This window comes from Hibiscus syriacus, unplaced genomic scaffold (assembly GCF_006381635.1).
Source record: "Hibiscus syriacus cultivar Baekdansim isolate YM2019G1 unplaced genomic scaffold, ASM638163v2 tig00111199_pilon, whole genome shotgun sequence".
Classification (NCBI taxonomy): Eukaryota; Viridiplantae; Streptophyta; class Magnoliopsida; order Malvales; family Malvaceae; genus Hibiscus; species Hibiscus syriacus.
Genome location: NW_024063015.1, coordinates 416,410 through 432,857, shown reverse-complemented (window position 1 = coordinate 432,857; position 16,448 = coordinate 416,410). Strand labels below are relative to the sequence as shown.

The following is a 16,448-nucleotide window of genomic DNA, read 5'->3' as shown; positions in this document are numbered from 1 at the left end:
GTGTTGGAGTCGCGCTGGCAGAGCTAGTAGTACTACACCTGGTGCATTTTCTCAGTGGGGTGCGGCTTACGTCAGGGTCAGAATTGGGTTTAGCAGGTGGTGTGCTAGGGCCTTTAGTGTTCTTGGATGTTGGGGTCTCCACACGCCCAACATATGTCTTCAAACATCATCTAGTTCTGCGTGGCAAAGGTTGCAACAACATTTATGTCTGGTTAGGTATCTCACTTAAGGGCTCATCAGCATTATGGGTCTCCTTGACTTTTCGAGCTCAGTTTGGGATTGAGCCTGAGACTTAGGTACTTGCTCAGGCACCATACCATGTTGATTGGGTTAGCATCATTTGGCTTGGGTGTACTGTCTTGCTGATTGACATTTGAAAATGTCGTGGCATCCTCAGATGCTGGCAATATCACATCCAGGATGACTGGAAGATTATAAGCCAAATGTGGGAGCATCTCTTTGTGAAAAGGTGCCACGAATGTGTCTTGTTGCTTGACATAGGAAAAAAAAGTCATTCTATCATTAGTTAGAGCCTCTATTTGTTCCCTTATCTGATTTTTTGATTCCTCATTGTATCTAGCTTTGGCGTGGCATACTGGTTTGCAGCAGCTTGTGAAGTTCCCTCGTCCTTCATGAGGAGCACCACCAAACTGTCCAATCAAGTCCAAACTGTCCAAAGTGGGAGCTAAGTGATCTCTAATAGTTCATGGTCGAGCAGTATTCCCATCATTTGGAATTATCGTGACATTTAGAACTGCAGGATCCTTCACCTGATTTTGATCAACATGACCTTTGGTTCAATATGAAATAATGGTTCTTTAGGTCTTTTACGGGTCATGCGACAATGTAACACCTGAAAAAGGTAAACACAAAAAATAAGTAAATATGTACAGAGCGAAGAAATAAAATGGTGCAACAACTAAACTCAACATCATCAATTGCCAATCCCCAACAACGGAACCAAAAACTTGTTGCGTGTTGTGAGTATTATAAAACTATACGTAATTAATGTGCAAGTATACACAATCGAACAAGTAATACAATGATGAGTGAGTATCATCTCTACAGGGATTGGAAGGATCTTGAGTAAAGTTTATGCACTACTCTAAAGTAATTAAGTATAGCTAATGGTATTCACAAATGATCATACCAAGGAAAATGAAATCTGTATATATGGCGGAAGGATAGTAATGTGAATGAGTAACAAAAAGAAATGTCATGGCAAAGGAAAATGGTAAAAATAGCAAATAAATGAAATAACTTGATAATCCTCGCACGAGAAACTACTTCGGGAATAAGTGATGGGGAATTATTTAAGGATTCTAAAAGTCATATCTCTAGCTGATTTAACCTACCTAAGCTTCACTTTATCGACGGAGTTTGCTGAAAGTGCTCCCGCTATCTCTAGTCAAATGAACCTAATAGAATAGAATGCCACGACATCTCCTCTCAGTCTCAGCTATGGCATCCTAAACTACCCCTCTTAGTCGTTGAAATCCTATCTTAGTCTCTCTCAAGAACTAATGGATTAGGATATAGTACTACTATGCCGGTTCTAAGCTTAAGAAAATATTACAACCCATTGTTTATGTGGATCTTGTATTTCTCTTAAATACTACAAGAATTAATGACTAAGTTTCTCTCAAACACCTAGCCTTCATCTAAGTAATGGACACTCTCATGCCTCCTACAAACTTAGAAGATGAAGCATTCATAAGCAAAACAAGTAAATGCAAAAGATAAATTTAAATCTACCATTAAAATAATATCAAACATCCATAAAATCAACCCCCACCAAATAAGGTTAGTTCATGGTGGGGCTCGAATATTCCATGAAATAAAAATGAAAATCATTCATTCCAAACAACCAACTAAAATAAATGAAAGAAAACAACAAAGGGATGGAGGAAAAAACCTTCAACGCGCGCTATCGGAGCTCCCCTCGGCCACCATGAATCGTCTTTAGCTTGCTAGCTCCTCTCGGATGCCTAGCTCGCCACTCCCTCGAGCTTCACCAATGGACGAACACCAAGAAAAATGGAGGAAGAAAAAACGATAGAGAATATGATGATTTTTCTAGCTTTGTAACCTATTTTCTTCCACTCTCCATCTCTCTCTCTTGTGATGTGTCCTTTAATAATAAAAATATATAAGGGTATTCTTGAGATTTTTTCACTCAAAATACCCATCATACCCCCAAATTCATTCCTTGGGCGTGAATCTTATCTCCACAGGTGGCAGTGGACCTCTTCAAGCAGTTATAAGCAGTAGAAGCGTGCTTTCACAACTGTCCTTTTGTGAAAATATCTTTTTGTCATTTTCTGCGCCAGAAATGTCAAGACATTTCAATCTGCTTCATCAATGTGTGATGCCATGACATTCCTTCCTAGCTCGCCATTTTTTCTTGTTATTTCCTGCACATCACTAAAAACGACACCTTCCTCCTCATACAACACCTTAATAAAATAAAATAACACAACCACAAAAAATGCAATTATATGCAGCTACATACATCTAAAATGACCTATATGTATGCTTAAACAAATAATGACTTAAGTGAAAAAGGCTTTAAAAGTAGTCTTTTTACGAAGTTATCATATATAAAAAAATAAAGACATAATAACAAAATTACCACCGAACGTTAGCACACTTTTCTTGGAGTATTTTAGCTCTCAACATTATATTTTGGTAAAAAATGCCCCCCTGGATGGATGGAAATCGTTAGTTGACTAACAATCAATGATTTCTATTGATGTTGCAGGTCTACGTGTGATACCACATCATCAAAAATATTTTTAAACTATTTTTAAATATATTTTTATAAGTGTATATTTAATTAATTCTAGCTATAGTTTACTCTAAAAATAGAAGTGACATCACACGTAGACTTGCCACGTCCGTATGAAATATTGATAGTTAGTCAAATATATAGGTGCTTATCAAGCGACTTGCTTGTGTGTTGGGCAGTGCTTGACTCGTGCTCATTAAAAAAAATTGTTGTTCAACTTGAATCATTGCTCGTTAAGCTCGTTAAAATTTTTCTTAACTCATGTTCATTAAGAAAATTTGTTGGTCAACTCGTTGCTCGTTAAACATTAAGCTCGTTGCTCGTTAAGCTCATCAAAATTTTTATTTTATTTTTTTAACTATAGGTAAAATCTACTAATACTATATATAACTTTATATAAAATAAATTTAACCAAAAATTTATAAAAAGGGCATATGAAATAAATTCAAAGTCTAAACTCTAAAATAACAATCTATAAATATATTAAAATAATAATTAGGGTTTGATTTTTGGATGTGGTAAAATAAAATTTCTTAATTAATAATTTAGTATTTTTTATTATTTATTAGAAAATTAATACATTAGTAATTTATCATCTTTTTTTATAATCTATTAGTAAATTACTAACTTTTTGAATGAATAATTCTTTTAAGATAACTACTAAAAAGTTATAAAAAAAATTAACTAGCTGCTTGTGAACTTATCGAGTCGAGTTGGACTTTGCTCGACTTAGCTCGTTAAGGTCTAAAATTGAGCTCAAGTTTGAGTCAAGTCAATCCAAGTCGAGTTCGAGCTGCTCAACTCATTAAGCATCTTTAGTCAAATAACAAATTTTCATTCAACCAGGGGAGATTTTGCTCCAAAATGAAACATTGAAAGCTAAAATGCTTGTTGAACCATGTTTTATAATATTTTGATATAACAAATTAAGGCAAAATATTTTTGGACTTGATTGAATTTGCTCAAAGTTTTCAAAAAATAATTCAAAGTCCATTAAACTAGAATTTTAGCACAAAACAAATTTTTGGGTACGTAGTACCAATACTGTTCTTACAGTATCGATACTACATGAACAATACTGATATTGTTCATATGGTACCGATACAAAGGTAAGAGAAGTATCGATACTCTCTAGGTAGTATCGATACAACCAGTTGTTCTCCAAATTGCTCCAATTCCAGAATGCAAAATAGATACTGATACTCAAGGGGTACCAAATACTACTTTACACAGTGGTATCGACACCATGAAGCATATTATCGATACTGGTCAAGCCCAACGGTCTTCAATGTCTAGTTTATTTAAATATTACAAAGGTAGTACCGATACTCATTAAAGGAGTACCGATACTCCCTGTCCTGGGCATTTTTATTTTGTAGAAAATTAATCCCCAACGGTTCCAAAACATCCCCAACGGCTAGAAACAACCACAAACTCATTCCAACATATAAAAACAAGTTGATGACACTTGAAAATTGTTACAACACCTATCCAAGCAATAGAGATCAAGAGAAAAGCTCTTTCACTCTTTATTTTTCCTTTTCTCTTGTACATATTTGTTTGAGCTCATTGCAAATCTTTTAATTGTTTTCTTGTGAGATTATATCTTTTAAACACCCTAACTTTGAGAGGTTTTCTTGTTATCTTTTAAACACCCTAACTTTGAGAGGTTTTCTTGTTTACTTCTTTTAACCTTGTATAAAAGAAGTGGTTTTAGTTTAGTCATTGGAAAACTAAGGGTTTTGTAAAGGTTACTCTTGAGCCTAGAAAAAGAAAGAACAAATTAGTGATTTTTTTAGAAAATCCTTAGTGTGGAGTTAAGGTAGTGGATATAGACTTAGTTTAGAAGTCGAACCACTATAAATCTTTGTGTAAATTTTCCTATTCTTTCTCCTCCATACCCAAAATTTTTTAATTGGCCAATTCACCCCCTCTTGGCAATTATTCGGTTGTTCAATTGAGCTTCATTGAATACTAACAATGCTCCAAGAAAGATATGAGGCAAAATTGACCATTTGTACAAATGTTAGTGCATAATTTTGTTATTATGCCAAAAGTAAAAGAATAATAAAAAATATCAACAGTCGACAACCAACATCAAAGTTAATATCGTCGTAGATCAACAAAGATGAAAAAGAAGAAGTATGAATGACACACCACTCATATAATAACTTTAAAACAACTAAAATCCGATAAATTAAAATTTTAAACTTAGGTCAGATTCTTCAATAAGTCATTGTATTGTGCGGAAGCTATAGACTTTCTATACTCAAATTAAATAACTTGTAATCTTTTATATTTTTTTAAAATTTTAATTTTAATCTTTTATATTTTTTTAAAATTTTAATTTTAATAAAATAATATTATTAAATTAATTAATTAAGTTATAATATTGATCTATGTATTTTATAGAAATTTTAAATTTAATTTATGTTTTCTATTTTAATTGTTTAAAGTCAACATAATCTAATAATAATATATTTATACAATCTGATTAAAATTTCAAAATACAAATATAAACTTATGTTTTTCTATTAGACGCTCATATTGGATTAAAATTTATAATTGTGGTCACATATGTATAATGTACAATGTTATCATAAAGTGTAATACAAAATTAAGTGACCAATTATGTTACATGTGTCATGGGTACTAAAGTGTAAATACTATAAGTTGTATTTATGATTTGATGAGGGGAAAAATTATAAATACTTAATAGATTGATCTAATATTCGATCTATATAAAAAGGTAGTGGACCCCAGGAAATAAGTTAACTTCTATTACTCTTATCCCATCAAAGAATTTTTACGCGCAAGAGCAAACCTATCTTCTTGGAAGATCACAACCAAATAAAGACTTAAAGATATCAACCTATCAATTAATCTAGGTACGCTTCCTTAAATCTAATATTTTTATTATTGATGATTAGTCATGATTTGATCGTAGTTGTTTTCATTTTTGTTATGGTTTGATATCAACTGATGGCATCATCACCAGCCGTGTTGAATTATTGAGAATGCGTTTATTTTCTATTATTTTTGGATTGATTTGTAAATTTTACTTATATTATTATACGATATACAAAGTTTTATATTCGACTTTATTAATCGTCTGATGATTTTATATGTGATAACCCTCTCGTAATTGTTATCGAATATGGGGTCTTAAACATATTTCAGTTTATCGTATATATACTGAATTGTTATGAATGTTAAGGGACATTGAAATTGTAGTTTAGCAGTGAATAATTGAATTGCAAATTCAACCGTTTTATATATATATATATATATATATATATATATATATATATATATATATATATATATATATATATATATATATATATATATATATATATATATTTGTTTCGTTGATTTGAAAATCATTACATAACGATTCAACTGCTTTTGGTTCTTTGCATTAGGGGTGTGTAAAATTACCCGACTCGATTGATCCGATCTGTCAACCCATCGATCCGGATCATAACAAATTGGATAATTTTCTTTAAAAAAATACCCGGCCGGGTCGGGTACCTGGCCCGACACTTTCCGAGTCGGGCCCGGGTTACAAAAAATGATTTTTCCGGGTACCCGAGTACCCGGTTAAGTTTCAAAACAGACACATGTTTTGACAGCGATCTGCAGTTCCTCTGTTAAGCCTTTTGACAGCGAAGGCCATGGTTTCGTTTATCATTAACCTGTAAACGGTTTCGTACCCACCGGCGCCGATGATGTCGTTGTTGGTTAATTTCAATGTGCTCTTTAAGAACACATCAGATGTTAGTGACTGCAACAACGGGGATCTGAACATCACCATCTTCCCACCTGAGAAGCCTTGCTCATAAATGGCGTTCTTTCTTTTCCATCGCTTGTAAAGGAGGATCATAAGAACGATATTCGATATGATGAAGACTGTGCAGCATATGGTAATGTAAAAGGCTATTCCCAGATCATTTGTCATTTTTATCTCTGCAACAACTTGAAAATTGGAAGTTAAAATCACCATTGATATCAACTAAGGTGCATGAAGAAGCAAACACAAAAAAAAGTGAAGATAAAAATGGTAAACTAAAATGAGTTTATGACTATAAATTTCTGTTAAACTCTGCAATTACATCCTTACCAACAACATCTATTATGAAAAATATTTTTTTTAAAATATATAAAAGTTATGTACATGTAACTTAGGATATGTTAGTATTGATCGGTCCAAAAGAAGGCTAATAGTATACATAATCGCATGTACAACTTTCATAATAAACATGTGATAATTATTCGGTTTGATGTGTGAGTAATAAATTGACAAAAAGGAAAAATTTTACTTGACATGTTCTTTATTATTAGCGTTTGGTGACCGCATTAGATATCACTTAAGGTGAATCTTTTGTCTAAATATGAAATATTAATGGAGTATTTAATATCAAATTTATTATTATATTGGTTATCTTTCAATTTACTTGAAAGATAAAATTAAGAGAAATTGATTTGTTGATAATATTAATTTTATATATATTGTTAATGCAATATATGTATATATTCAATTCGTTTTTTCAATTTTGATTGTTGGTTATTAGAATATATATATATATATATATATATATATATATTGAAACAAATTCATTTATATTTTGGCTAAGTGTGATATTTTAGTAGATTTGTTGAAATATAATGTCACCAAAGTGACATTTTTGTGTTGACTGATTTATTTAGAATATCAAGATGATTATGTGTTTCTTGTGATTCATATGTTTATTAATGGACCCAAAGGAAAGTTAATATTTGACCAGATTTCAAGAGACACATATGGTAATAACATGTGACAATTATAAGATACTTTATGTGAGCATTACATTAGTTCAAAAATTAGTTTGTTGTTCGACATAGCTTATTATCAATGTTTGATTACTACAACAAGAGTGTCGTTTACTGTTAATATGACTGTCCAAAGACTTGATATTGATGTAGTGTTTGGTATTTTGAGATGAGAATTAGCCATAATTTTAATTTTATTTATTTACTTAAGATGTGAACTTAAATTTTATTTATGTTTTGTTATGTATTAAGTTAATTATTTATTTATTGCTATCACAATATATGTTATTATACATTTTTCTACTCATGCTTAAGAAAATGAATCTCAATGAATACGAAAATGCACTTTCATAAGGTTTTGGTTGTATGAACATAGACTTTGCACTAAAGAAAGAACAATTTTCACCTTTCATGTGGGATAACATCCTCAATTGGTATAAAATATTTTGAGAGGTGAAATTTGTTCAAATTGCATAAATTTAATGGTCATGAAGTACAATATTTTAGAAGCCTTTATGGGCACATAATTTGAAAAGATTACTTAGGTCAATGGTTTTCTTGATGAGTTTAAAAAATATTTTTTTCTAAAAAATAAGAAGGTTTAAATGACATCACTTTTGATTTCTTTGATGTCTATAAAGTATAATGGTCAACAAAATATGAGGGAGTACATTATGAATATGTTTCATATTGCTTCAAGAGTTAAGACACTTAAGATCGAGTTTTTCTAAAGAATGATTTGTTCTTATAATTTCAACATTGCTTCCTATAACGTTTAATCAATTTAAAGGGAGAAATAAACTTTAAATGAGCTCATTTTCTTTGTGTGCAAGAGGAAGAAAGGTTGAAGCATAATAAGTTTGAAAGTACTCACTTGAAAAATGCATATAAAATATAATGGCAAAAATAAAACCAGAATGTAGTTATTAAGGGTCCAACTCAAAAGAGACAATAATATTTTATAAAAGGTTGTTCTTTTTTGTAATAAGTTAGGACATATTAGGAGAAATTAAATTCTAAAACAGTAAGCAACTACTTTGGTTATTCTACGCGATTTAGGGGTTATAAGTCTTATGATCTCATAATTAAGAATATTTTAAGATGAGATCTATAATATTATTTTTGAGGATGTTTAATTTGAAGGGAGAAATGAGGTTTAAGGAATTGATTTTAAGGAGGAATTGGATTATAACTCAATTACTATTATCACTTTTTTATTATATCCATGTGTATGTCTTTAGTCAATAAGTGAATCTAGAATCTCAATAAGGTTATTTTGAACAACTCTCCATTTAAGATGAGAAATCATTTCGGAAGAACAAACTCAACAACCTCATAGAACAAGTTTCATTAAGAAGATCCACGAGATGAGAGAAATAATATTTAAATTATTATGTTGTATTTCTCTAAGAAATAAGGGTGACAATAGCATGATGAAGGATGATATAATCAAATTTCTTCATGTCATTAAAGTTCTGACTCTCATAAGTGGATTAAGTCATGGAAGAAGAGTATAAGTTTTATACAATATAATAAAATTTAAGAACTTGTCTCATTACCTGAAGGTGCAAAACTAATTGGTTGTAAATGGATATTTAAAACCAAAATAGATGCAAAAGGTGATGTTGACAGGTATAAGTCATGTCTTGTATTTAAAGGATATACTAATGAAAAAAACATTAATTTTGTAGAGACTTTCTCTTTGGTTTCATTGAAAGACTCTTTCAGGATAATCATGATATTTATTACTCATATTTGATCTTGAGTTACATAAGTTGGATTTCAAAAATTATGTTTCTCAATGGTAACATTGATGAGATGTTTTATACGGTGCAACTGGAAAATTGTGTTTGATGATACAAAATTAATGATATACAAATTAAGAAAATTCATTTATGAGTTTAAGTATGACTCTCGTTAATTGTATAAAAAATTTCACCAAGTGATTATCTTGTTTGGTTTTGAGATAAATTTGGTTGACAATTGTATATACTATAAGTTTAGTGGGAGTAAGCCAAATAATACCCCTTATTGATAAAGAAACAAATTTAGTCTTGATCAGTTCCCTAAGAATAATTTTGAAACTAAACGAGTATTAAAAGTTCCTTGTGATTCAAAAAACAAATAAAAATAAATGAGGAGTTTAATGTAAACTTAGGTTTATATGCATTTAGACATATCATATAATTTTAGGATATTAAGCAGATATTTAAGTATTTTGGGTATAGATCGTTAGATAACAACCAAATTGATTCATATGATACATTTAAGAACAAAACTATTACATGCTGACATATCATAGGTCTAACAATTAAGAGATCTCAAGTTTATGGATTCCAACTTATTGAAATATGGATTTATATACAATAGAAACACCTTAAAGTCTAAGTTACAATCCTTTATTCTATATACAATAGAAACACCTTAAAGTCTAAGTGCATAGACATTTAATTTCTGGTTGTTAAAGAAAATTCAGAGTGATTATGTGTTTATATAGAGCATATTGGTACAAAGTCATTATTGTGTGCTTACTAAGGAACTATCACCCTAGGTCTTTCAAAAGCACACTACTCATATGAGTGTAATATTGTTTTAGGATATTCAGTTTTAGTGAGAGTTTGTAGATTTAATGCACGTTTGTTATAGATACAATTTTAGTTACTTCAGTTTAAGGATATTTATAAGGTTATTTTCTGTAGAAATAAAATTCATTTTGGTTTATCCACACTATAGTTTTGATAAAAAAATTATCTCATTAATGTTTAAAGAGGTCCAGTTGGAAATAAACATGTTTGGTTCACATTACATATAGTTTCCATGTTACACACCATGATTGATCTATGTCATTTCACTGTGTTTGTATACGTGACCATTGATGGGTCTAGTCATGATTGATACAACGAATATATCTTTGATCCTATATGGATATAATTGATGGACAAGATTGTTATAGAATACTTATTATATGATAGCAAATTTTGAGCTCATAAGGTTGTACATTTATTAGGAAACATATGTTGCCCTAGTGGGAGATTGTTGGATTAGAATCCATAATTGTGGGCACATATGTATAATGTACAATGTTATCATAAAGTGTGACACAATATTAAGTGACCAAGTATGTTACATGTGTCATGGGTACTAAAGTGTCATGGAATTAAAGTGTAGATACCATAAGTTGTATATATAATTTGATGAGGGAAAAAATTATAAATACTTAATAGATTGACCTAATATTTATAGTGAGGTAGTGGTCCCTAAGAAATATGTTAACTTGTATTACTCTTATCCCGTCAGAGAGTTTTTACAGCAAGAGCAAACCTATATTCTTTGAAGATTTCAACCAAAGAAATGCTTAAAGATTTCAACCTATCAATTAATCCAGGTATGCTTTTGCAAATATAGTATTTTATTCTTGATGATTTGATCCTGGTTGTTTTCATATTTATTATGGTTTGGTTCTAACAACTCACTCATTTTCCTCGTCATAGTTTGACCGGTGATAACATCAGTTTTAGTGTTGGTTGTCGATTTCTTATATTCTTTGTTTTTCATTAATTTGTATATCACATCTTAATTTTTTTAATTTTATTTTATGATAACTCTCGCTTTATGTCACGTTTTCTTTTATTTTTATGGCATGTTTTCTATCTTTGACACATTTTCAGTTTTCTTTATCTATCAGTCGTTTGACAGTTCTTTTTCGTTTAATTTTCTTATTAGTGGATTCGACTTTGCATCAACTGGCCAAGATATCATTTATTTGCTATCATGCTGATCTTTCATGCTTTGGACTATTGAATTGGATTTAGATACACGATTTGCATTCGTATATATTTTTTCAAGACTCGCAACTCTGATTTGTAGTTGTTAATGGTTTTTAATAGTTTGATCCCCTGTTTTAGTTTGTTTAATGCAATCATATTTGTTCGCATCTATCTATTGTTTGAGTTTTTGGATAAATTTTTAACTTTTTTCTTGTATTATTATTGTATGATCTCAAGTGACTAATTTTTCATGTCAATTGTTATAAAAAAAGGGTAACTTTTACCCTTGTAGTTGACTAAATTTATCACTTTCGCCACTATCTAATTTTTACATCAATTGCATCATTCTATGCCTACCCTTAAATCAAAACCTTAAATTATAAACACTAAACTATAACTTAGGGTTTTAAGTTAGAGATATGATATAGAATGATGCAATTAAACAACTTTGAGAGCTAAATTGATGCGAAAATTTGATAGGAGCGAAAATGACAAATTGAGTATATTATAAGGACAAAAGTGACCGTTAAGCAAAAAATATAAATATAAATAAACTAGATTCACAACCTAAATCTCAACAACTACATCTCATATTCTATGCTATGACAAATGACACCTATATGATTCAACAGAGGGTATCCCTTTTCTTGGCAAAACTAAATAATGTGTCATTTCATGAAGAACGAAGTATATAGTATCCAAACCAAATACGAAAAGGATCAAACCTTGGTTTCTATTTCTTTTTCTTAACCGGTCAACCTTTGTGTTTGTAATTAGTAAGAAACAGCCGCGAAATCATTGCATTTCTTGTTTTTATAAATTTCTTTGTCCAAAAGAAGAAAAATAGGTATAATAAGAGAAACTTGAACTATATTTACAAATTTGTATATATTCTTAGTCTATCTATTCATCTATATATAGAAATGTTAGGGAAAACATAAAAGAAGACATAAATAATCAAAGAGTGAGACTTAAGCTAGGGTTCCTATTGTTCCTGTCGAGGCCGAGCCAACCAGAGAGAGCTGAGAGCTCTTAGGCGATGGAAGTACTCGGCAATGGCCAGCAAACACCTTGCAGCTTGACGGGTCGTCAGGATCTGATGCAGCCGATGGATTGTTTGGTGCCTCAGATTATCTGCCTATAAGTTTTGAAAGCAAAATATTGATATTATTATATAAAAGAGTAAAGAAGAAGTGTTCTAATATGTTGAAGAAAAGCTAGACAGAGGAGATAGCCCTTTTTAACTCCAACGGTTACGACCATGACATCACAAACATATGGGACATAAAAGCATACTTTTGATGCCCATTATTTAAGGGAGGGCCCGTTAGCATGTGACACTACTGAAAATGTAAATCTTAATCATGAACATATATTATCTTATAATCATACTTGTCTAACGAAACCTTCGAGGGTGGAAAGCTTGTTCATGGCTATAGCCATTTGGCCCATGTAGTTAGTCATATTAGGAGGGCAGCTGAGTGAATCAGATGTTATGATATCAGAAAGTGAGTAATTCGACGCTTCTAAGCCTTGGGATAGAGCCCGTTCGGCTTCTTGTGTCGATTGCTGCAACCCACATATCCCCATTATCTGCTGCTCCGTCAATGGATCAATCTGATTCACTATGACCTGAAACAAACAATAAAAAAGAAAGGAATCCAGACCTTCAAACATCATGTTGCATCGTTTTAACTTTGTTGTGAACTGGTACCAAGTGCTTTTTTGCCATGTTGCTTGGATATTTATGAACAAGAAATAAAAAAGGAGATGAAAGTGAGAACAAGATCCATGATTTCCGTGAAGACCAAGACAAAGCAGAGTGGAGGGCTGAGAAGAGAAGCGTGCGATTCTCTATTTGCTCTACTTGCCCACTAATTGTAGTAAACTGACATAGCTTTATCACAAAAACAACTAGCTTACTCCTTTTTCAGAAAGACCTCTTCATCACCTTTTGGCATTAAATTTTATGTTTTTTTTCATTTTTCATTATCCACATACTATATGAATCCCTACCGTCATATACATTTTAGGGTTAAAGAATACCTTGATAAGGTGAGAAGGCCGAAATCCACCGATCCACATGAAGCATCGTTCCGCTGGAGTCTTCCACATGCCAGACACCAGGTGAAACACATCGGTTTTCGCCACCATCCCTTTTAGGTTCACCATCTCGTCGAAGTGGGTTAAACAGTTGTCCACGAACATCCGCAAATCATCCTCCGGTAGCTGCTCTTGAACCGCCGCTCGAAGCTCGCACATCATTCGATGGTGCTCTTCTAGCCATCTTGCGTATTCCATGTCAAACACTGCAGCGTCTGCAACATAAAATATTTTTTTTAATTATCCGTTGAATGGTATTGAAAACAAAATGTATATGAGAAGTAAAAACCTGAGCTTATGTTGTTAATACCAACAGGAAGGCCTTGCTCTCCTCCTAAGATATTACCACCGCCAAGAAACATGCCCTAAACGTACAAAGAAGAGATCTCATACGTATACACAGACGGATGTTGTAAAAAAAATGACCCATGACCTTGGGTGTATTTTCTTTTAAGAAAGGAGATCAAGGAGAATGATCACCTGAGTTCTGGCTCTTTGAAGTTCTTGTTCCAGTTGGGTAAGCCTAATCCTACTTGATTCTAATTGTTGAACATAAGCCTGTGATTAAAACCAAAAAAGTACATTAAATCTTGTTTAAAAGAAGAAGAAAATGATTTGTAGGGGGCCAGGCTGACCTTTTTTCTCAGCCTGCTTTTCCTTGCTGCTTCTCTATTCTGAGCAAGTCTTCTCAGTGTCTGCTCCAAAATGATACCAAAAAATGACATACAGATTCATTATCTTTTTCACTGAAAAAAAATATAAGAAAATGGTGGCAGAAAAAAGAAAGAGAGAAGAGTGAATGTCTATAAAAAGAGAGTCAAAGAATTTCACCTTAGGGTCTGGTGTTTTTGGTCCTTCCTGCTCTGAACTTGAAGTTGGCCCTTTTGTATTCTCCTCGCGCTGCTAAACTAACACATGCACTTGTAACTAAAGATTCCAAATTTAGACAAAAACAAATTCAAAACCATGGGATTCTCAGCTCTTTTTTTTCAGTAAGAAATGCATGAGATCTCTATTTATCCCATGATTTAAATATATTCAGTGCCAATCATACCTTGACAGCTTTATCTGGCTGATTCTGGGCAGAAGTTGAGGCATCAGTTATGGGGTTGGCCAACTCCATGGACGGCTCTGATGGTCTTTTTGAATCACTAGTTGATGGAGAAAGTAATCCTGTACTCGTCTACCAAATACAAAACAAACCCTCTTAGAAAATGAGTATTTAAATAGAATTCTACTTACCAGATTAATATAAATAATGTTAGGGGTTTTACTTTTGTTGATGATGATGATGGTGGCTCAACGTGCATCGGCTGGGAAGGGAAAATGTTCAACGTCGGAGGTCTCATTCCCGAGTTATCTGCATTTAATAAATCTCATAAACATTCATTTATTCAAACTTGGATTCCAATGAAAAGAGAGGGCAAAGGGGATTAAAGAAAGACCCAATCAAAGAAAGGGAAGGAAGACAATGACAAGAGATATATGGAAGGAAAAACATAGGGATCGTCATGCATCCATTTTTGTACCTTTGTTTATCAAAACAGAAGGGAGAACCCATACCCTCCCTAAACATACACTTGTCAGTACATGTAAAGAGAATTTTTTTTTTCAAGAAATTCGTGATCATAGAGGTGTTTGTTACAAGGCATGGTGCAAAGCTTACTAATAACATAATTAATAAATAAAAAAGGAAAAAAAAATAGTAGTAGCTTTTTCGGTTTGTTTCTGCTAGAATCTGGTCAAAAAGAAAGTTGTGGCAGATTGAGTCTGTTGAAAACATTAACATGTTTTTTCTGTGATAAAAAAAAGACCTGTTCGAATAAGAATCTTCATAACAGAAGATGCAGGAGAAAAAAAGGAAGGAAAAGGGGGATCACTCACGTCTTTGGTCTTGAACAGTGGAGGGGTCTTGTCCATCAAGGTAGAGAAAAAGGGCTTGATCTAATTCACCCAAATCATAAGCTCCAGTATCTTTGCTTCTGCTTATTTCCAAAATAAGAAAAAAATATTAACATTCACAAGAAGAGCAAAGAGGAGAAAAGTTTTGGGAGTGTAAGAGCTAGAGTAGCTAGAGGTGAAGAGAATGAATTCTGGGTTTCTTTTTTTTGCTTTCTTATTTGATTTGAAACTGTCAAAAAGAAAAGAGAGAAATTACATGAAGTTTCCAGGGATGGAAGATGACTGCATCATTGCATAAGGAATCTGATTTTGATGATGTTGATTATGCTCTTGTATTTGATGCTGATGTTGTTGTTGTTGCGGCTGATTTTGATGATGGTGTAGTTGGATGGAGTGGTTCATGTTGCCTCTACTGGTAGCCATGAAAATCACAACGCCAACCTAAGCTTCTTCTTCTTCCTCTTGCTGTTTTTGTTCTACCTGACGAAATTTTCTTCAATTTCACCATTAATGGAGAAATCACCTTCCTTTGCAAATCAAATTTTCCTCCTCCATGAACTCAATAGTCATCAAGAGAGAAAGAAAGAGAAAAGAAAAATATATAGAGTCGGTTATAATTTGAAAGAAAATAAAGAATTCCTTTTTATGATAGAGATGAGAGTTGGAGAAAAGAAAAATAAAATTAAATGAATATACTCCACAAATATATACATATATAAGGAAAAAAACCTAATATAAAGCTAAGTAAAGATAATTTAATATAAGGTTAAGAAAAGACGTAACAGGAAATGTTAATTTTATTTTAACATTTTAGATGGAGCGCTACTTAAAATGTTAATTTCGTTATCTAAAATATTAATCTTTTTAACATTTTTGGTTCCAATCGGAAATGTTATGCAACCGGAAATATTATCGAGAAAGTAATATTTCCAGTTACAACCAGAAACATTAAAAGATTAACATATTAAATAACAAAATTAATATTTTAAGTAACTCTCTATCAGAATTATTAAAAAATATTAATATTTATAATCACGCTTCCTTTTAACCTTATATTAAACTGTCGTACAACAAAA

At 31.9% G+C, this 16,448-nt stretch overlaps 1 protein-coding gene across 1 annotated transcript; it reads right to left on the bottom strand.

Annotated features, from left to right (window-relative positions):
* Window positions 1-12,300: 12,300 nt before the first annotated feature.
* Window positions 12,301-15,985, bottom strand: LOC120155593 (bZIP transcription factor TGA10-like). The gene is made up of 11 exons (XM_039167112.1): window positions 15,629-15,985; window positions 15,355-15,452; window positions 14,745-14,830; window positions 14,525-14,653; window positions 14,302-14,370; window positions 14,106-14,165; window positions 13,951-14,028; window positions 13,760-13,835; window positions 13,414-13,685; window positions 12,760-12,999; window positions 12,301-12,505 (listed from the first exon to the last, which is right to left on the bottom strand). Exons 1-11 carry the CDS (start codon window positions 15,793-15,795, stop codon window positions 12,353-12,355), a joined length of 1,428 nt encoding a protein of 475 aa, XP_039023043.1. The 5' UTR covers window positions 15,796-15,985; the 3' UTR covers window positions 12,301-12,352.
* Between the last annotated feature and the right edge of the window lie 463 nt (window positions 15,986-16,448).

Excerpts from the sequence above, each read along its gene's own strand:
- LOC120155593 (XM_039167112.1), bottom strand. The coding sequence starts at position 15,795 with ATGGCTACCAGTAGAGGCAACATGAACCACTCCATCCAACTACACCAT. Across the intron at positions 14,654-14,744 it reads CATCATCATCATCAACAAAA|ACGAGTACAGGATTACTTTC; the intron begins GTAAAACCCCTA and ends TGTATTTGGTAG. Across the intron at positions 14,371-14,524 it reads AGCCAGATAAAGCTGTCAAG|CGCGAGGAGAATACAAAAGG; the intron begins GTATGATTGGCA and ends TTAGTTTAGCAG.